This window comes from Patagioenas fasciata, chromosome 2 (genome assembly GCF_037038585.1).
Source record: "Patagioenas fasciata isolate bPatFas1 chromosome 2, bPatFas1.hap1, whole genome shotgun sequence".
Classification (NCBI taxonomy): domain Eukaryota; kingdom Metazoa; phylum Chordata; class Aves; order Columbiformes; family Columbidae; genus Patagioenas; species Patagioenas fasciata.
Genome location: NC_092521.1, coordinates 58,609,962 through 58,633,354, shown reverse-complemented (window position 1 = coordinate 58,633,354; position 23,393 = coordinate 58,609,962). Strand labels below are relative to the sequence as shown.

The following is a 23,393-nucleotide window of genomic DNA, read 5'->3' as shown; positions in this document are numbered from 1 at the left end:
AAATTAGAGAATTAATGATACAATAGAAATTGCTGTTCCCTTAGCATTTAATTGTGGATGCTTGGCATGTTAAGAAATTCTGTTATTGCTATTAAAATGTATTCTTACATATTGTTAACATTAACAAACTGTTTTGTTGGCATGAACAAATGCAGTTGGACTTCAATGGTCTCCAGGGCTCAGCTTCATCAGAGGGATCATCATCACAAAGCTCATCTTAGCAAGACAACAGAGGATGCAGATAATCCTGGAAGGAAATGGAAAATGTCTATCAATTTATTTCAGAATAAATAATGCAGTCTTATAACCCAGAATGGCTTTTCATCTCTTTCATGTTTCAACAGAAGTAGAACACCACTGTATCTCATATTTACAGTTAGTGTTGGTGATTACAAAAAATATATATAAAACTTGCAAAATACACTTGTCATTCATAATAATAAAAAATTTAGATAATTTTAATGACCTTTGCTTTGTTTTCAGCAGAAGCTTATGGGAGCTGATAAAGCAATGAACTAAAGCAGGTATTTACATTCATTCCCTTCACTTCAAAGTGGCTGAAGCATCTTTTTCAGGTTTACCATGTATTTACATGTCTGTTATATCACTATGTTAGAATTGAGCCATGACTGGCTGAAAATACGACAGTACTCTCTTTTATATATTAGTATCCAAGAAGGCTCACTAGTGACAAGGTTTAGTGTAGAATGAAAACAAACAAAGCCTAAAGTGAATATTCCAAAACTTATTCCTTAAAAAATGTGGCTTGTTTTTCTGTTTTGTACTTGCAGCTGAAATCAGATTTAGAGAAGCAGGATGGTAACCTAAAATACACTTTGACTGGGGAGGGAGCTGGAAGCATTTTTATCATTGATGAATATAACGGCAAAATTTATGTAACACAAAAGCTGGATCGAGAAAAGAAACCTTTCTACACTCTAAGAGCACAAGCAATAAACAGGAGCACTCAGCTTCCTGTTGAACCTGAATCAGAATTCATTATCAACGTTCGAGATATCAATGATCATGAACCACAGTTCTTGGATGGACCTTATGTGGCCACTGTTCCAGAGATGTCACCTGAAGGTATGACATGCTGTGAACCAAACTTCAATTCCTGATTTTTTTTTTTCTAGATATCTATGTTAATATAAAATCTTAATAGCTTATTTTATGGACTGCTTTTCAGTGAGAAGGAAACAAACTATTTTACAAGGTCTGAAATTGCAAAGGTATATGCTTAAACTGAAGATTGTGAATACCTCTGCTTATCATCCTTGCCTTGAAATATTTAAGTACTTACATGTATCCAAGTCCTTTTACGGAGTCTGGATATATGCTTGAATTGACTATTGTCTTTCCCATCAGTGATTCAGCCTTGAAATTGGTACTTGTTTAAAAAATACAACATGACCATTTGAAATAGGCGGAGTACTGTCACCAGTTAGTACTGCAAAGGAGGTTTGGGGCTGACAGATTTCACTGCTTTTTCAATGCTTTTTCACCTTAGTCTCCAGAAAATTGTTGAGGGTATCATTATTGTTACAACCTCTCAGTTCTTCAGGTTTCTACCAATCTGAAAGAAAAGCAGCATACATGTAGATTTTTAAGTCCTCTAACCTCAGATGACTCTTTTAAGGACAGAAATATAAGGCTGGTTGAACTGAAAAGTACTGAACCACATCCTTCAGTCTACTCTGATTCTGCTTAATAACTAAACATTATGTCTTTGTTATACCCCGAGTAGTACAAAAATTGTACGTAACAGGAAAAAATCACATTCACATCACAGGTACGCATGATTTCTACCCCCAAAGACAGGGATGGGGTTTCTTTACTGTAAGTAATGGGTTCTGAGCAGGAATGGTATGAAGCCAATGCAGGACTGATGTGATGACTATCCTCACACCAGGTATGATGCCTAGCTATTTACACCGCCAGGACTCCCATCAGTCAGCTTCTCTTTGATCAGATAGTGTACAGTAAAAGACTACCTACTGATTTCCTAAGCATATGATTTGCAATTTTCATGCAAAGATGAACAACTTAACCCCTGCATCTCTTCTTTCCCACCTTCTCATGATCAAACAGACTTGTACTCGGATCTGTCATGTATCTGGAAACCTAATTAAACAAATATGAAGCAAAGATAACATTTGACAAGTATGGGTGTATGTATACATATACATGGACATACACATTTGTGTACACATATATTTAAATCGTTAAAAAAACCCAAAATGTGAATGCAGCTGACATAAACAAGTACATTAAATCACTGACTTCTTTAAATCTCACAGAAAGGATCCCAATAATCTTTTAAATTCCTACCTCTGTCTCTTTTGTATATTACTCTTGCAAATAATATTTAAAAGAAATTCAAATATTGTGCTACCTAAAACTGTATGAATTAATGAGGTAATTAACTTAATAGCATCAGTGATCATAAAAGGTAATAAAAAACCATGTTTTATTCAGTATTACTTGGTCAACATTTAGAGTAGATTCAGTAAAAGTTTCAAACAAAGCTGTAAATTTTATCACTTTCTGCCAGCCTGGATAGTAGTTGCAAGAAAAGGCTATTCATGCCTGGGATTTAATCAAACGTGGAGTTAGTAACCTAATTTCTGCCAGGAAGCAGTAGCTCACCATCACAACCAGCAGTAGCTACAAAAGGCATCCACTTTCTACCAGGGAAATAACTTTTAGGTGTATGATTGTTTCTTCCTTGCCACTTTGTTCCATGCAGACAAACTTATTTGTTTTGAGACTTCTCCAGCTGAGCTTTTGATCAAATAACTTTTTTAAATATATGTTGGTTGTTTACAGTGTACTTCTGGCCTTTACATCTTACTCATTGACTCAGGTTTGGAGATGAAAAGACAGGTGCCTTGTCAAGGACTTTGCATTTATTTGATGTGCTCACAGTAATAATTCCTGTGCTAAAGCATTTTTTATGAGGCATTTTGTCTTTTGTAAAAATAATTTTAAAGTAGCTGATAAATTAATACAGCTTAATTTGCATTCACACACCTGTAACAGTTCACAGAAGTATATACAAAAATTCAATTACGGATTCCTTCTATTTTATCTTCCTGTCTTAATGATGAGCTCCTGTCTTAATGATGAGCTCCTGTCTTAATAATGATTATACAGTGAGAAAAAAGTAGGCAGGGCAGTACTTATGGCCAAAACCAAGAGTAGTACTATTTCCCGTATTCTTCCGTTTCTAACCTGGAATCATCAACTAGTAGTTGACAGATGGGAACTTTCAATCTATACTGGCTTCAGCTGGCTATAAACTGACATCCTAATAATGGAAGGCTCAGCAGTCTTTATCCAATCTCCTGTGTCATCCATTATATATTTAAATTCCTAAAATACCATGTCAATTCAACAAAAGATTAATTAAACTGTAAAACGTTCAATTTATTTTGTGATATTCCTGTAAGATTATTAAAGTTTCCAATAAAATGTAAAAGTAGATAAAATGAAAAAAAAAAAAAAATCAGAAGTTACAGTGCCTCACATTTATCAGAATGGGTAAAACATAACACAAGATGCTTAGTGCCTCCCCTCTTAGACACAGGCTACCTGAAAAATTAAAATCACAGATTTGTAATCATCCAGTGTATGTGAACCTAATTCAGTCCTATGGATCTTGAAATATTTTCTACACTGCTTCTTCTAACTTTGACCTGTCTATCAGTAAAACATAGCTATTTCAGAGATCATTCTTTCACCTACTTTTTCCATATAGGCACCACTACACTAGTGGCATACTAATTTGTGTCTGGCAAATAGAGTGTGAGTGGTAGATAATAGCATACACCTTAATAGTGGTCAGCTCCAATACATGAAACAGCTGAGCCATACCATGAGGATTTCTCTGAGCTCATCCTGCTTCTCAAAGGGTACAGACTGAACTTCCGAGGTGAAATTTCTAACCTCCCAATAGATGGAAACAGTAACCAACCAAAATTTGCAGCATTGCTATTGTAATGGTTCATTACATCAGTTCTTTTCTCACAGTAAAATAAAATATACTTTTGTATAGTGATGGATATATACCAGAATTAGTTTAGATATTACAGTGCAATACAGAGACTGGCCTTGCTCTATGCCAGCGCTCTCTAGCAGCAGTTCAGCTTACTGGTGCTAGACCTGGCATATCCTCATAATTTCTTCATAGAAAACATGCTCAGGAATCTTGATCAGTACTTGGAAAAGCAGCCCACTATTAGTGAACATTTCATCTGCAACTAAGAAAGCAAACAGAGCATAACTCACAGCTAGCCACTTGCCTCAGAGAATCACTGAAAAACAGAAAATAAGCACATATAATTTTCCTGATATTAGATACAAATATAAATATACTAATGTGACAACAAATTAGAATACATTTTACTTCTGTCTTAGCTCTTATCTTCAGTACTAAATTATATTAGGATTTTATATACAAGTGTCACTGTAAATGAAAAGTGTGTCAGCAAATGGACTCTCTTCAGAGAACACAGGACTGTGGTTTTCACTAAGGCATTTGAAAAAAAAAATTATGCTGTCTTCTATATAACTGTTAAATTTGTAAAATGCAGCATATCTGATGAAATGGTTAAGTGAAAGATACCCTAATATATCAGCACACAATGGGTTGTTTTGGGCTTTTTTTAAGACTTCAAACTCTAGTTAGAAAAATGAATAACTATTTGCCAGATGAGGGTCCTACATTTTACGTATTGGGATGCAATATACAAGTGGTACTACTATGTTTTGCCCAGGAAGGGTAAAACCAAGGGTGCAGGAATACAAAAATCTTATACAGCAATCAGCAAAATGTAGTTTTCCTTAAATAGAGCTTAAAAAAAGCAAAAAATGTCTAAGCATGTTTACTGTCCCACTTAAAACAGTACTGTGTACATAAAACTTGTATTTGGAACTAAACTTTGTATCAACATCACACAGGCTCCCATATTCAAAAATGGATGTTCGAAAAGCCACAGACATATTCAGTTAATTTGCCTCTGCCATGATATCCATTTTCACATAAATGTTGTAAAACTATATCTTGGTTGGATTGTCAATTATATCATGTCATGGTTGCGGTGTCAAGAAGGTGGACTTTTGGGTTGGTTTGTTTGTTTGTGGGAGAAAGTTCTGTGTTAATGGATTTTTTAAAAATATAGTATTTGTATGTGATCAATTATTCTTCTACCAAACATGGAGTTACAAAAAATGGCTTTTTGGAGTTTTTGAGTATGTAATATTAGCATTGTAATTTTTATCACTCAAATACAAACGTCTAGGTAAACATGATTCCATTCAGTAAATGGCTTGATTTATTTACTGCAGATTAAATGTATGAAGAAAGATAGGTTTCATAGCAGAGAAAAAAATTTAAAAATGAAGAGGTGTTTGAAACCCAGGATAACATTTTTCTTCTTCTTGCTAAATAGGAAATGGCCTCAGGTTTCACCAGAAGTTTAGATTGGATATTAAGAAAAACTTCACTGAAAGGGTTGTCAGGCATTGAATCAGGCTGGCCAGGGAAGTGGTTGATTCGCCATCCCTGGAGATGTTCAAAAGACACATAGATGAGCTTCTTAGGGACATGGTTTAGAGGTGGACTTGACAGTGCCAGGTTAATAGTTGGACTTGATGATCTCAAAGTTCTTTTTCAACCAAAACAATTCTATGATTCTATAGTTCAAATTTGATATAGAGGTTCATATTGTGATCATGAAGTCTTTGTCCTAAAAAAAAAAAAAAAGGGAGAAGTCATAGTCGTCTCTTCACATGGTGTCCTGCCAGATTCTGTCTTCCTTTTGAGAATGTAGGAGGTCTGTTATTACTTCTCTCAAGGTCATCTCTGTCTTTACTAGATGCCCATTGCCTGCTCACCTTTCTGTTACATTCACCAGCTGCATCTCATGAGCCCAACTGGGCAAATTCTATGATTCTGCCTTCTGCTATACTCCGGAAGAGTCAACAGGCAAGCAGAAAAGTAGGCTAGGGCTTAGACAAGCAGTATATGCTGGTTTAGATTAAACATTTCTTTCTAATGTTTAGAAACTGTACAGAAAATAAATCTACCTTAAATTAATGAGAAGCAGAAAGCTGTAATGTTAACTTTGTAGTTGGATTTTATTCCTGATTTTTTAACTATGGTGCTGTAAACAAGTCCTTTTCTAAACATGGTTGTGGGTAGTTGAGTTTCTTTAGTAGAAAACAGCATTTATAACAGACTGTACCTATTGGATTGTTCGTAGTACTTGATCCCTTCCCATCTAGCACTCTTTTTTTTTTTTTTCAAAGTAACTGTATTCTGGTCATGCTAAATTGTCTTAGAGAATGAATGATTAGTTAGAATAGTTTACATAGACCACAGCTGACATGAAGTTAACAATTGTGTAGCTAAGGATTTATTTTCCCCTTCAATCTTTTAAAGAATACTGTTATTTCTGAAGAATATGTGTGCCCCTATTAGATATTAATCTCTCATTTAATCTTTAACATTTCTTCAGAGCAATAGAGAGCGGTATATCTAAGCATACATCTACATACACACCTAATGGCAGAAGACTGGTAACAGAGGTATATTTTGAAGGTTATATAACTCCGAAAGTTAGTGGAAATTAATAACATTTTAGTGTGCTAAATAACATTTTAATGTACTCAGAAAACAAATGCCTTATAGAATCATTTGGAGTGCTACTGAATAAATTCAGAAAAATGCAAAAAAAAAAAAAAAAGAATAAAAGAATCAAAATATTTCAATCAGTGTATCCTTACATGAGAAAATCTTCTTCATTTCTGTTAAAAAAAAAAAAAGCTAGAAAACTGAGAAATTAATATATTTGTTTTATTTGGGATAAGTATCAACTTTAATTTTTCCATAAAAAAGGTGTATCTGGTCTAACTCTTTGCACTCCATCGTTTCTTCTTCTTTTCTCCTCCAGCATAACAATACTGCTATATTGGTAAGCAGGTGCAACCATGCGAACATATGCCAGAAAGTTTTAGAAAGTAGCTTGATTTCCTGCTGTTTCTCACAAGAAGTGAAATTTGTATTCTTATACAGAACCTAGGTGAGGAAAAAATGCTAAAAATAATAATTAACTTATAAAATGATGCTGTGGTTATTTTATTTTAAAGGACATCATCACTGAGGGTACCATGAGATTGCTGTCAAACTTGTATTTAGGATATAACCAGCTACCAGCTAGAGACTAAATCAAGCTGTACAGATTGATTCTGTTGTGGCTTTGCAGTGGGAATTCAGCTGTGGCTCTTGTATTGGGACAGGCTCATTAAAGACTCAAGGACAAAAAATGTTATCAGAGCCTTGTTATACTTCTTGGCTGCTATGCTTGCTAACAAGTAATTTATTTATCTCCAGTGAGCCTACTGGTGATAAAGGGGTTGCGTTTTCTTATTTCCATGGGAAACTTCCATAAAATACTTGGAAAAATTTAAAGAAACAATTTGCTATAGTTCATTCACATATCAGAAATTAGGAAAAAGGCATGAGATATAGAGTATTCTAAGCAACATAAATATAGTGCTTTAAAGTGTTTTGTTTTGTTTTTTTAATTGAAAATTTGCATGCAACAAGAACAGTTGCTAAGGAAATATTTTCCCTTTCTAATGGCAAATTTTAGAAGATACCTTGTGTTTCTGTAAATTTTCAGGACTGTTTGTTAATATTACTGGTATGCTAAAAGGCTTTTAAAGAGTTTCTGTTTTGTAATTAAAAATAATTTGTACAAGAAGAAAATAAACAGTATATATTTTTTCCTTGAGGTACTTCGGTTACACAGGTAACAGCTACAGATGGTGATGATCCTTCTTATGGAAATAGTGCCCGTCTGCTTTACAGTCTAATTCAAGGACAGCCCTATTTCTCTGTGGAGCCAAAGACAGGTACTACAAATGATCTTGTAACTTGAAAACATTCATAACCTAACATAAAATGGATTCAAGCAGAAATATTTTTCTTCATTTCACACAAAGATCAACTGTTATCACCTTACACTTATACATCTTTGCATAGTTCCTAGATCTAAAAAAAAAAAAAAAAAAAAAAAAAAATTTCTTTCTCTCTAGAGAATCAACAATTTACTCAGCAAATTATCTTGCTAAAGAAAATAATTGGATTCTGTGTGCCCCATTCAACAAATGGACCTAGGAACACTTCTCAGTTAAGAGTTCTATCACTCGTTATGTTGGAGAAATCACAGATAATGACACCACTACAAAATCTCAATTTCTGAGGAAGACAGATGGTTATATATGGTAAAGGAGATATATGGTGTATAACTCTAAGATTGCAGAATAAATCTGTCATAAAGTGTAGATGTTGCCAGAAGTACTACTTCCCAGTATTAGGGCAATTGTGCTGTGTGTGGTCTAGAATGTAAATTCATAATTGTGTTCAGCGATGTGTTTTATGCCCATATTATATAGTCAGATATGGGGGAAAAAATGGGACTGTTAGATGATATCATATTATACGTTTCATTTTTAGGGGTCATCAGAATGGCTTCTGAAATGGATAGAGAAACAAAAGATCAGTATTTGGTCATCATCCAAGCCAAAGATATGGTTGGGCAAGCAGGAGCATTTTCAGCAACAGCCACAGTTACCATCAACCTCTCAGATGTCAATGACAATCCACCTAAATTTCAACAGCGTGAGTATAGGCTACTTACAGTATCTGAAGTCCTGAGCAAATTTAGATCTACTGTATCTCTATTAAGTTCACAGATGGGTCTTTTCAGAACAGGTCTGTGCTTTCACTTCAGCATAGTGGTTTAAAGAAAATAGAACAAAAAAAGGATCCCACAAAAACACCCAAATACAAAGTAGAAAATAGAATCTGTCATTACAAAAGGACTCAGGTCTGCTGTTTTTATCACTAGGCTTTGAAGACAAATGAGTTACTGAACTGTTTTCCACATAGTTTTTCCTACCCAAGCCTAAATTCTGGTCAAAGAGATATTTAATATCATTTTGTCCCTTAATCCTTTGCTGACAGATAGGGTAAACTTTGTGGTAAATTATGTGACTTTCTCTGTCCAGAGAGTTTCTCCCAGACATGGGAGCTGCTAACTGGTCTGTCAGGAAGAACTAGTGAAATGCAGTTTGGAAGTGCTGCCCTCCACTCTTTATTAATGTTGTTTGCTCTCCTTAGCTGAGAGAGGAAGACTCACAAGTGGAAAGGTTGTCATCCCCTGCCCCCAAGATCTATTCCTTGCTGAATTAGATCCGTTGCTCTAATAAAAGCTGAGGTCTTTCCCCAACTCTCTGAGAGCCTTAGGCTGTCATATCTACAACAGCTATTAACCATGGCAGCTCACTATGCCAGTATTTGTTTCTTTAGGACTCTACTACATGAATGTCTCTGAAGATGCTCCTGTGGGCACTACTGTAGGCAAAGTCTGCGCAGAAGACAGTGACATAGGGGAGAATGCAGCCATGAACTATTCCATTGAAGGACATGACTCGGATGTTTTTGATATAATTACTAACAATGAAACTCAAGAAGGAATTATCTTATTAAAAAAGGTAAGACTTCAGAGACCTTCTAATAAAAAATCTCTAAATACTGGAAAGAAGATCCTCAAGCAAGCTGGAAGTTTCACAAATGTCTATTGCTTTGGATTCTATTATCTTCCCTTTTTTTCAGGATTTGTGATTTGATTGGAATATTAGGAGGGTAAAATGAAACATCCTTTTCCTGCTGTTTACTTTTTATTCCTTGTTCCTATTACTGCTGAACACAATACTGCAGTTGAAGTATCTTAATGTTATAGCTAGCTGTGCAACACAGCATATCCCATTGTGAGAAAATGCTTTCCCTCTTTTGTGCATTATCAGTAAAACCTTTATCAATAAATTGTACACAGTATTTCCTTCCCTTCTTCTAATACGTGCTGTTAAACTTAACTAAAGGCGGAATATATTACAGTATTAAATAGACAGTGGAGATTTTGTTTTGACAAAACTCTGAAAAGACACTCAAAAAGATACCAGTTTATGAATTAAGATATTTAAGAAGCTTTGATATTGTGTGATTTATTTTGGAATCACATGGGAAGAGGAAGATTTCTGGGTAATCATCTGAAATAATGATAGAGTTTGATACTCTAGTGAAATCCAGGAGCCTAAAGAACTGAATCCTATAAGATTTAGGGTGTGTGTTTAGTTTTTGTTGTTTTGTCATTTTTGTTGGTTTCTGTTTGTTTTGTTTTGTTTTTCTATTTAGATTTATTACAATTCAGGAAGGTATTTATTTAGTTTTTTTTTTTTTTTTTTTAATTAAAAAAGATAACGGATGTCTAAAATCGTAATATAACTGTGAGTTTATTAAACACACATTGTTACCTTCTGGAATTTATTTCCTTTAGGGACCAAATTTTAACATACTCAGGCTAACCCCTACAGATTAACTGATTCACATTTTTTACGTAAGAGTCAAGAACAGCGCTCACTAAGTTTACACCTATGCTAGAAATACAGGTACAAACAGAAGTTGTTATTTTTCTTAGGGCTGACATTCTACAGGAACGATTTTTTTTACAGTATTAACTGTAACATTAAAGCCAGCCTACCTGTGAATGCAAACAACACATAGCATAGTTAAAAGTGCTTTTAATGTTAAAAAAGAAATCTTGTAAGTAGCTACTTTTAAAACATTTCCCAAAAAATGATAGCACTATTTTGGCTTTGATCTCACACCACTCGTTGCACTGTGTTTAATTTAAGTGGGAAGAAATAAATATTCCATGTCTTTCTTTCTTTCTTAACAGAGAGTGGATTATGAGAGAAAGAGGAGGTACAGTATTCAAGCAAAAGTTATAAACAGATACATTGATGACCGTTTTCTGAAAGAAGAACCATTTGAAGACAAAACGATTGTCAAAATCAATGTGGAAGATGCTGATGAACCTCCAGTTTTCACCTTGGAGAACTATATGATGGAGATTGCTGAAGGGACTGCGAGTGGTTCACTGGTGGGAATTGTGACTGCTAGAGATCCAGACGCTGATGACTGCCCAGTCAGGTACCTGACTTAAAATGTGCACAGGTCTCAAATACAAACATGATTGGGATTTCCAAAGGCTATTTCTGTTCCTTGCCTTGGTGTATGATTACAGTTACCATGCTTTCTTGTGATAACCTATGTTATTCTAGGTGCGTGGTTTAATTCTGCTTGGCAGGTAAGTCCCACACAGCCACTCACTCATTCCCGCGCCCAGTGGGATGCAGAAGAGAATCAGAAAGATAAAAGTGTGAAAGCTTATGGGTTGAGATAAAGACAGTTTAATAATGAAATTAAAAAAAAAAATAAAACAACAAATGGAGAAGGAAGGAAGGAAGGAAGGAAGGAAGGAAGGAAGGAAGGAAGGAAGGAAGGAAGGAAGGAAGGAAGGAAGGAAGGAAGGAAGGAAGGAAGGAAGGAAGGAAGGAAGGAAGGAAGGAAGGAAGGAAGGAAGGAAGGAAGGAAGGAACTAAACAAAACAAACCACCACCATTAACAACAAAAAACCCAACCAGACAACAACAAAAATAAGAAAAACAAGTGATTAAAAAAAAGGCAAAAAATCCCAATTGCTTACCATCAGCTGGCCAATACCCAGTCAGTCCCAAAGCAACAGTAGCCATGGTCAGCCTCCACTTCCTCCCATTTTTATTGCTGAGCATGAAGTCATATGGTATGAAGTATCTCTCTGATCACTTGGGCTCATCTATCCCAGCTGTGTCCTCTCTCAGCTTCTTGTGCACTTCCAGCCTACTTGCTGGTGGGGCGGTGTGAGAAGCAGAAAAGGCCATGATGATCTCTAAGCACTGCTGAGCAGTAACTATAACACTTCCATGTTATCAGCTGACCCTTAGCCCTAAATCTCAATAAATGAGCTCTGTTTGTGTGCCTTTTCAATCACTTTGAGATGGGGTAATATTTTAAACAGTAGCCTGGAAGAGACTGTGCATAACAGTAGAGCTAGGGTACCTCAGCCAAACCTGTAAGTGCCTGGAGGTGTTCCAGTCTGTTCCAAATAAATTAAAATATGGAGAGATGGACTCGTTGCTCGGAGGGAGACAGAACGGGAGACACAGAATGGCTCCACTGGCATCTGCTCAGCTCAGCATGACCAAAAATTTACCAGTTCCCTACATCTACCACAAGTGCTTCCTAGAGATATCATATAAATAGAGTCCCCAGGCTTTTAATATTGCAAAATAATTTTGCTGTTTCTTAAGGGAGAAAACAGGTAATTAATCTTTAACAGGGAGTTTATAATTAAAATATCTTCTTAAGTTACTTGATGTCACCGTGTACTGTGCAACTTAGACAATCTAGGATACAGGGACAAATGGATGAGACACAAAATAACTTTTGGTTATTGCAGAATCCTAATAGAAATATACATCGAGAGAGTGCTACCTATACTTACGATTGCAATGGTTTAGTCAATTACTATGATTTTACTGTGATTTCTTTAAATAAGATTAGATAAATATATATACGTGTACTTTTTTTTCCCAAGATAAAAGGGCTGTTTTGTGGTTTATTTAGATGACTGCAGCTTCTCCTGTGAAACATTTAAACATAGTGCACATCTATGACTTCGTAGTTTGAAATATTTTGATGGTACTTGCTACAAAGTGAATATGTCTGCATAGTTCCAAAACAGGGACACATATATTGCATCACTGAGTTTCTTTAAAATAGAGCATGTAACTTCTAATGTAAAGATATGTTTATTGGGCTAAGTGCCACGCATATGAATTAAACCATTGTTTTCATAAATGACAGCAGTTGCTTATAATACAGAAAACCAGCTGTGTTGCATTGTGGATGCCAGCAAAGGCAAAACCTCACTACATCAATAATAAAAAATAACTAAAAAAAATCCAACATAGATTTTCTGAAAATTATCTATCACAGATCAGATTACCAAAAACCAAACCAAACCACCCAACCAACCAAACCTAAACCAAAAAAGACACCAGTGCCAGAAAACTCTAAACAAGCTTTGTATGCAGAAGATGAGAAATACTCACATTAAAAAAAAAAAAAAAAAAAAAGTAAAACCCTAAAACAGAACGTTAAAACTATCACATGTTTGTCTCAAATGATAAGAAGTTTCACTGACTGTGTGGTACTGGTACCTTGAATTATGCTCTAAGTGATTTTCAAAATAGACAAAACAAAGTCATAGAGTCATCCAACCACTGGTACATAACCTGAGCTGGAGTCCCAAGTGCCAACAGGAGACAGAAAGACTTTGTCAAGCACAATTAAAGGTACAATAAAAGAGGGAATAATTGAATTTTGGAATTCCAAACTGGAATGCTATTAACCTTTCAACTCTTCAAGCAGGTTTAATTTCAGTGAAATAAACTCTCTTAGGAACTGTGACATATTTTTTTTTTTATATGTTGTGAAAAATATGTGTAAATATCCTTTCCATTTGAACCAATATCTTTGGTGTCTTTTTCAGTCCACCTCTGGCCTGTGACCAGTAGTTAGAGTTTAACAATTTGAATGGCAGGTATGTACGTAGGTGTGCATGTGCATGTCTGCATACAGACATGGTATCCTGAGCCTTTTCAGTGAAGACTCAGGAACTGGACTTGTTTGCAATTGTCTCCTGCATTAGGATTTTGTACCTTACCTAAGTGACACCTCATTACAGATAGTTGTCAGTTGTTCTTTATAATGCCTGTTCTCTTGGTATCAGAGCATGTCACAAATGATAAAATAGATTTGCCATTATACCTCCACTTAGCTGTTAGTGTTATTCACTTCACAAGTGGCACTTTTTCCGTTTCTTTTCAACGAAGTCATTCACCTGCTGTGAGCCTGACTTAGAAGTAAGAATGAATAATGCATTTTGGATTCAGTTCACATTAATATAGATCTGAGACATGTTTAGTTTTATAAAAAGAAGAGCCTTGATTTTGGCAGCAGTGAATTTTAAATGTTTATAAGTGTACATTTTTCATGACTCCAGTGTTGTTGGAGCACGCATTTATATGCATGTATGCACAACTCTGTTTTCTCAGCTGACAATAGCTTTATATGCCCTTGCTTTTGACGGAACATTCCAGTATTACGGAATCTCTTTACTTTTTTTTGGTGCAGGTACTCTATTGTCCACGGCATGCATTTAAAGAGATTGTTCAGCATCAATGAACACAATGGAACTATCATTACAACTAAATCTCTGGACCGAGAGATAGCTTCTTGGCACAACTTAACTGTTACAGCCACAGAAACAAGTGAGTAAGAAATTTAAGGAACGCTGTGTTTCATACACTGGGAATTGTAATTATCCTCTGAATACGCCTTCTTTTAAGTGGAGAATACATGCTCCTTTCTCGTTATATTACTGTTGCTTGCTACATTAAGGAGCATTATTAAAATGATTAGTTGAATAGAAGCAAAATGTATTTGAGCTCCAAGGTCCTGTGCTCTTTCATAAAAGATGACCTTATAAAAAAAGAAAGGAAATTGTAATAGGATCGAGATTGTAAAGCTTTCAAATTACACTGAAGCATATGAATTGCTCCTGCAGTACAAGATCTTATGTCAAATTAGACCCCGGTTAATTTCACACTGGATTTTTGACTAGTGTGAAATTAGCCAGGGTCTAATTTAACACCAGGCAGAAACCTGTGCCTCAAATTAATTGTGAATGTAAGGCCTAAATCAGCTAGACTTCTCTTCAGTGACAATTAAATCTGTGAAGCATCCTTTATATAGATTTCACTCATCAGTTTTGTTTGAAAGTCAAATGCAAATTGTCTCCATTTGTCCTTTTGGTGATCTGATTACCCTATTTCTGGAACAACACTCTAGAAAATTAACAGCTATTGATTTATAAGGCAGTTTAACACGATTATTGTGATATTATTATTTAGAAAAAAAATCACATCCATCCTCAAGAAGGAGAAAAAACATATAAAACTAGAGTACAATCAATAAATCAGATGGGGTTTGCCAAATACCTTTATCATGTTTTTTTAATCACGAATCTCAGTTAAATGTTATTTATTGCTAACACTACTTTAAACACTTATTCATAAATTGCACTGTTCCCCAAAGGGAGCATTTCCTGCACATATATAAAAAATTGCTGCTAGAAGTTTAATATGGGATAGCTAGTAGCTGTTTTCATTGATATCTTTCTTTGGTGTTCGGGAACTGGTAGCATTATCTTCATTTTCAGCTTTTCTGAGAGATTTTAAGCATAAATGTATTTTACTTCTCATGTGAAGGTGGCAGGTGTTGGTAAAATTGATCTCTGGCGTATTTTTGTCATGTCTTGAATAGCACTATGGAAACACAGCAGGCTGACTTTGGTCTGGACTTATTGTTTAGTTAAACAATAAAATAGGAAAGAACCAAATGTTACAAATTAATAAGTGCCTCCTGCAGCAAAAGAAAGTGAGTCTTTCACAGTAATGAAAGTTACTGTGGAGAGACTCAGCCCTCATTATCTTCATATTCTTGATCTTTCTTTTTTTAATGATGATAAGGTCACTGTCTATAAGACCATATTAAAAAGCATTGAAGTTAGGACATACCTGGAAAGATGTATATTATGAACTAGTAGCATTTTATGCCTTGAAATATAGTCATAACACACAATGTGTGTATGAAACACTTCGTGGATGACATTGTGGCTTCTCTGCAGCCAAATCAAAATGCCGTTATACTTCATCCACACAAGATATTCATTGCAGCTGAAACATATATTGAAACTGCATTACAATAGCAACCTCTCCAAGAGCCTATTTATGTCCTGGCATTAATACAGGACACAAGCATTTTGCCTCCATTGCAATGACATGGATCAGAGATTAGTAAGAGCAGCTTGCCTCTGTTATTGCAGACTTGTGGTGTGGATCATCCTATCCTCATACCATTGAGATAGCCTATTTAAAGATACCCATAAGTAGATCTAATTCGTTGGACCTTAAGTACAAACAGTCAGAACCTACAAGCTGTTAAGTCTCATTCCACTTTATGCATAAAATGATTCTAGCTCAGGCGAAATCATTTCCTATGATCAGTTTTTACTTAACTGTAATCAGCCTCCACCTAGTAGAAGGCTGAAACATAAACAGCAACATTCTAACCATTCATGAGAGCAAGAAATCTTTAAGCTATCAACTTTACTTGATACTGATTTACTGAGTCAGAGAATAATTGACAATTAATTAATTTGAAAGAGGAATATCTGCTTCAGCTTTCTCTCTATTGAACTATAGATGACCAACAAAAATTCTCAATGGTAGCAACTAGCTTGATTTTACTTCAATCCTCATTTTTCTGTATGTCCACTGGAAAAGTGCACTACCAGTTATAAGCAAACTTAACCTCAAGAGACAACAGTAATTTTTCCACTGGGTTTTACAAATGTCTTTTCACAGTGAGTTCCAGAGCTACTACATGACTACAGAACTTGTAGCTCTTTGAAGGTTTCAGTCATGGGTAATATAATTCATTCATTATTTTAGTGTCAACCCACTTTGGTCATATATACTTTTGTTGATAGACTTCCACGTTTTTAGGTTCATCCTTTAAAAAAAAAAAAAAAATTAGTTTCCATTTCCTTCAGGAAGTAAGTAATTATTCTTTAGCCTAAATTAGAATTTAAAAATAGTATTATTACTATTATTTTTATTATTACTACAAGTTTCCTTTAACTGGATGATGACTATGCCTAGCTTTCTTTAATCCCCTGTAAGTATTGAGTTCTTCCTTGTCTCTAGACACGGTTAGCTCTTCTCATTTCACATAGCTCCAAAATCAGGAAGTTACTAATTTTGTTCTCTAATAATTAAAGCATCAACTTCATTCTTCATGCTGATCTAGCCTATTGCACTTGATAACGTGTTTTCTCATATCTTATTTTTCAAGTTCTGATCTCTCTCATGGAGATTATGACGAAGAAATTTTCTACTTATTGAAAGATCATTAGCCTAATGTAGGACATAAGTATTGTATTCAATATCTGACTACTATTGTCCCATGTAAGAGATAAAAGATAAAATAAGTGTTGCCTACTATCTTCCTCTATTGCAACCAAAGGAGTCATTCTGCTTCACCCAAAATAATAATTAAATATATACCAAATGCTTATTTCAAGAGTGGCTTCATTATGTGTTGCTCCCTCCCCCCAAAAAATTCCCTTGATTTCAGAAAAACTAAAAACTTCTATACTGTTATTTTCCAACAACATGAGAAATGCTCTTCCTTTTCATTTAACCATATGCTGAGGAAAAAAAATAAATAAAAAAAGGCAAAAATATAACACAAACCCAGCAAAATAAAAAACACACAGACAACCACCACCAAACAAAAAACCCCCACAACTACAATGCAGCAACCCAAATAAACTAAGGAAGTAGAAACAAGATTATTACCAAAGAAAACAAATTAAAAAGAAGGGTTATTTAGTGGAAGAAAACAGGTGTGAATGGCAGCTGTAAGCTGGAAGTTGCTATATAAATGTGCAAGAAAATAGTAGGTCTTAAAGGCAATATAGTATCCATGATTCTTACAAACAAGCAAGCTAGGGACAGACCAAGATAGCTGGGTCCTTCCCACTACACTTTGTGTACAACTGAAGCCACCAAAGGTATTCTCTGTCTCCTAATGAGCATTATGAAGTTTTCCTTTCAGTTCCAATCCAGCCAAATCTCTGCCTTAGGCATCCAATTCTGACCTAAGTAAAAGAGGTTGGTATTATTTCTAAAAGGAATGTGTGCTACTTTTTTGTTATATTTAAAAGATAAACTGAGCACTGTTTCATTGCCTATTGTGTTATTATGGATGTTGGAATTCAACAAGAGAAATGTCATCTCATAAAGAAGTATTTTTGAGATGAGTCTGACAGATCATAAGCGTTGGGAAATCAGCACGTCTTTAATGATTTCACAAGAGGAATAGCAATGTGGAACTGCTGAGTATCTAGCCCTTTATCTCTGTGGTAGCTGGTTTTGTTGCCATTTCCTTTGGCAAAACACTCAAAGCTATCAGCACAGATTCCATAAGATCCAAGAAAACAAATGTTTGCTTCAAGCAACTGGTGAATTATACATAAAAAAGCAATGTAAGAACCAGCCAAGCCCGTATAATTTGAGGTGAGGCAGAAAGGAATACGTTTTGTTCTTCTCTTAGTGGTCCATTTAACTAATTTAAGAAAATGCCTTAAGGACTTCTGAGCAGGTCAGAAGCAGTTGCACCAGTCCCCACCATGAGGCATATTTTAACAACAATGAATATTCTTGTGAGTGACATACTTCTGCTTTGGACAGAACTGGTTGAGATATTGATAGACATTGAGTATTTCTGGAATGTCTTAAAATTATTTTATTCACCTGAAAAATGCCTTCATTATGGTCCTTAATGAACAACACATCCAAGTTGATGTGAATGATTCTGTTGCAGTAAAACTTCTAGCCTACTAGAGTATTGTTACATTTTGGGAAAGGCAGACAGTTCTCAGAGCTATGCAATGTAAAGATTCAATGTGCTGACAGGTGAAGGGCCCCCAGGAGGTGTTCAGTACCTGCAGATCTTCCTTGTCTTGGTTTCTGGTAACATACTTATGAACATTTTTATAACATAAACAAGTATATTTTTTAGAACTGGTCTACAATCAACTTTTGTACTGTGAAACTAACATAGTCAGGTCTGGCTTTTCCTTGTCTAAGATAGCTGTAGCAATGTAACCGTGTGTAAATGCAGTAAATCCAAAAATAAAAGTTCCCTATATTAGCAAAGTTTCTTTTCCTTTTCATGTGGGAATAAGTCATATTGACATAGGTTTTATATCTGAAGACACAATAATAAAGTATACTTATATAACAGAAATAGTACAGTTTCTGTGAGTACAAAATGCCTAGAAATAAACCTGTTGTGCGAATAATGTTTGGAACAAAACCGTAAGCTCAGTCTATGAAAACTGTCATCAGTAATGCTTTAGACATGCCTGAGCAAAATCAGGTTTCTTTGCAAATGTGTGTTTGGACAGTGGACTGAGCACCACTGTTGTTCCAAATTCAAACCCTTCTTTCTAAGAGTCTCAGCTTCCTGTCTTGGTTAGTGCTGGGTATCAGCCTCCACTTCAATTACTCCATGTGTAGCAGCGGCAGAAATATTTTGAAAGCATATGAGTTTGGGTGAAATTTTCTCACAAAACTTCAAAATTTCATAATATTACAGAAGAGGAAGATTTTTTTAATGATTTTTTTAAGGATTGTGACCAATTGTTGTGGTATCCATGATGTTAAAATATGTAAGAAAGCATGGTCGTTTCCTCCAGCCGCTCCAGCCCAGGACTCTCCTGCCCAGCCACTGGAGCCCAGCCTGGTGCTCGCGAACCCAGTACCTCTGCCCTAGTTGAAGGACATGACTGCTGCTTTCCCAGCTGCAGGTTCAACCTGAACATGTGTCCCAGAGATACACACATATGCACAGAAGACACTGACACAGCTGGGGTCACACAGACAGTCGCAGACAAGGTGCTACATTCAGCAGCACCTTCACACAGGACTTATGTAAACCACAAACACAGCCAGCCAACTCCATTCCTTGTCTTCGTCTACCAGAGGCAGAAGGTCATTAGTGCAGGCACACACACACACACACAAAGGACACTTACCAGGTTCACAAGCACACACACACACTCACGAATCCCTTTAGTACCTGCACAGACCTTCTGTCTGTCTGGCACCTCTGGTCCTCTTATCCACTTCATGGGTCTCTAAGTCAGTAGCTGGTCCACCTTGATGCTCACTGGCAAACACAACATTCACACACTCATCCCTCAGACACCCCACATTCACAAGTTCCCCCTGAGCATACCAGCATGGACCCCTGTCCACCTAATACTCTGGCCTAGACCTGAGGACTTCCTCCTTGCCACTGCGTCCAGCTTAAGTTTTGTAAGCAAATTATCTGTGCATAAGCCCACATAAACCCAGTTTGGGGAGGATACGGACACTCAGCTCCTGTGCCTCTCACTCCAGTAGCTAGCATCATAGACCACAGACATCCACAACCTCTGTTTTACACGTGACTTGTCTCTTTCATATTCCTCTATGTCAGCCTTTCTCCCCCTTTCCCTACACATCTCTCGTGAGTCCATAGAAATCCATCAATTTCTGCAGCCCTCTGGATTTGGGGTGCCCCTGGTTTAGAGTCTTATTTGTTTCCAAGTCCAGGCTGATCTACCTGCAAGTGTTACCCTGTGTTATCTGAATAGCCCATTGATTAGTGTGAGGTTTGTTTCTTGTCATTGTTTCTACATTTTGTCAAGCCTGTGCCTCAGTACATTTTCTGTTTTCCCCTTTTTCTCCCTTGGTTCCCTAATTGACAAGTTCCCTGATCACATAGGCTTGCAGGAATAAATTTTCTCACACTCTAACGTGTCTCTGTCAGTTAGTGTGCCAGACCAAGTTCTCATCACTCAAGTTCTCAGTTCTCATCACTCCCTCCCTTATCATTTGTCCCTCAGGTTTGTGTCCCTGTATGTTCTTGCTTATGGCAGCCTCCTTTGCTTATTATTTCTTGTTGCACTGAAAAAGGTACTTCACCAGATACCTTTAGAGAACTAGACACCCCACTTCCATGTACCTTGGTACATGACTAGTACAGTAAATTGTTCTGCATGAACAAAACCTCATTGGATTTTTCCAGATCAGATTTTATTTTTATGTTTAAATCAGTTTCCAACCTGGCAAATGAAACAGTGAAGAAGTCTTAATTTTATCTGAAATATCCTTCTATATTTCAAATTATACTATTATCGTGATGGACTGGTGAAAAACAAATTCCCACCAATTCTTTTAAACAGAATCCCAATAAAGAATGAAAATGCTCTCTTTCTTTTGATTGGGAATTCAGGTAAGAATTTTTTCCCTAATCTTATAAGAACATGAAAAATCATATATATGTATAAGGTATAGTTGAACTTATTAAAAAGATTCAGAATAAAATGTATCTGTAGATCTTAGTGATTATTTTATTTTCCGAAGAATTCAAGTAAAATTTTCTAATGTTCACATTACTTTGAAATGGACAGTAGATTATTTATAATTCTTTATTTCTGTCTTCTTTTAACCATCAGGAAACCCTGAAAAAATTTCAGAAACAAATGTGTATATCCAAGTTCTTGATGTCAATGATCATGCACCAGAGTTCCCCAAATATTATGAAACTTTTGTTTGTGAAAATGCAGTTTCTGGACAGGTAAGTGTGAAAGAGTTAGCCATTAGTTTTCTAATTACAATGAAGATTTGATCTGAGGTGTTACTATTTACCGTAATATCATTTTGGTACTGTGAGTATAGGCTGTACTGAATCAATTTACAAAATTGCTTTTTTTTGGTATATGCATAGTTTGAAAATTAAATTTCAGAAGACTGGCATACATTTCCCCCCCTTTACAACAAAATTAATATACTTCCTTGTTAGTCTGGCAAAACAGGTAATAGAAAAATACGTGCAGAAACTTCCGGGGGAAAAAAAAAACAAACCAGACCAAACCAAACCAAACCAAACCAAACCAAACCAAACCAAACCAAACCAAAAAACTCCAACCAACCAAAGAAACTAGCATAAAACATGGATTTAATTGCAGTTCATGTCACAGATGTAAAACCTAGGCTTAGTATTACATTTACACCAACAGTATAATGTAGTCTGGAACAACCAGACTTAGACCAGATTTAAACCAGATTCAGTTAGAAAATATTTATTGTGAACTGAATTCAAACCTTGTCTAGTTCAGTGGAAGTCTGAAGATCTTTAAGTCACAGTCCTTACAGCACCTTCCCTAACTGGCAGCTTACAGGATTGTTGTATTAAGCATCCTTCCCTGAATGTTTCTTTTGATTTCCTACTCACTCCACACATGAATGGGGAGTCAAATGCCCTAAACCCCTAGGTACACTGCTGACTTTTTATTTTCCTGCATAAATTTTCCTCTACAGTTTTCTTTGTTGTTGTTGTTTGTTTTTGGTTTTTTTTTTTTTTTAAGTGAGCCAGTTCTGCAGTCTGCCCACCAAACTGTGCGATAAACATTCTGCCAGGCTCCACACAAGATTCTAAAAGGAATCTGTGAAAAGGAAAACAGGATGTTCAAAGTTTTTAAAAAAACATAAAAGGTACAACATGAGCAACAAAAAAAAAAACAGCAACAAAAAGCTATAGAGAGAAGAAAACTACATAGTTTTTCACCAGTCTAAAGTATTATTTGGACATATGAAAGAGACCTTTGGGATATCTGTGATGGTTCCATTCAAACATTTTGCTGTTTTGATTTCTGAATCACAGAGCATCTCTTTTTACACCAGCTTGGATTACTTTGACCTTGATTAGTCTCCCTTTAAATAAAGCTTTCCCTGTAGCTAAAATAATTTCTTTATAGCTTTTTGCATCCATTTCTGTGTGTCTCTATCAGCAGTTGGTTTGTTTGTTCTGCATTTGATAATTTTCCACTCTGCAAAGGCTACCTCTGGTTCAGAGGTGCTTGGAGCAAACCATTTCTTTTGGTCTTTGAGTAACTCATCAACAGATCAAAGTGCAGGCATTAAAGCAAATGCTACTTCATGTTCCTTGTCTTCAGGGCACCATGAATTAAATATGGAAGCTGATACAATGGATATTTGTAATTCATGTTTTGGACTACCCTACAATATAAAAACCCAGGTGATTTATTTGCCAAGGCTTTTATTATTCCACAGTTGCTTATTGAAGAATAGCATCTGTATGCTAGTCCATTGATGTCTACTTTTCAATAACAAATTAAGTACACATATCTGTAAGTATTTTCACAATCACTGGAGAAAGTGGCACTGTAAAGAATAGTAGTACTAACAACAATAATAAACTCTTTGAGCAAAGGATACAGAATTATTCCAGTTTAACATAGTAATATCTGAATTAGGGATGAGAAGAATGTTTTTCCTATTTTACAGACACGCAATTTGTTACGCTAGTGTGTTGTTTGTTTGTGGGGTTTTTTGTTTGTTTTGGTTTTGGTTTTTTTGTTTGCTTGTTTGTTTTTCATTGCTATATGTTTTTGAGAATCATAGACATATTTCATTAAGCCTTTGAAGATCACAACAGTAACGTTAAATAATCTTATTAACAAATGATATTAGGAAGAGCAATGTGAAATTACTACTGAAGTACATAATTATTACAGAGTTTATGATATTTTATGTAATGTTTCTGATTTTAAAAAAAGAATTGATAGCTGATCTGTCTCCTTCAGTGCAATTTTTTTTTTTTCACTCACAGTAAACAAAGTTTCTTTATTTTCATCATCAAGAAGCCAAAAGGTTCAAAAGTGATTTTATAGATGGTG

General features: G+C 35.6%; 1 protein-coding gene across 1 annotated transcript in view; it reads left to right on the top strand.

The window, feature by feature from the left end:
- The window catches only part of LOC136098508 (cadherin-19), a 74,643-nt gene that overhangs the window by 30,293 nt on the left and 20,957 nt on the right, over nt 1–23,393 (top strand). Inside the window, exons 3-9 of the mRNA XM_071804276.1 lie at nt 792–1,086; nt 7,801–7,920; nt 8,525–8,689; nt 9,380–9,564; nt 10,809–11,066; nt 14,154–14,286; nt 21,150–21,271. Coding sequence (XP_071660377.1) covers nt 792–1,086; nt 7,801–7,920; nt 8,525–8,689; nt 9,380–9,564; nt 10,809–11,066; nt 14,154–14,286; nt 21,150–21,271 — 1,278 coding nt within the window. The remainder of the gene's footprint in view (nt 1–791; nt 1,087–7,800; nt 7,921–8,524; nt 8,690–9,379; nt 9,565–10,808; nt 11,067–14,153; nt 14,287–21,149; nt 21,272–23,393) is intronic.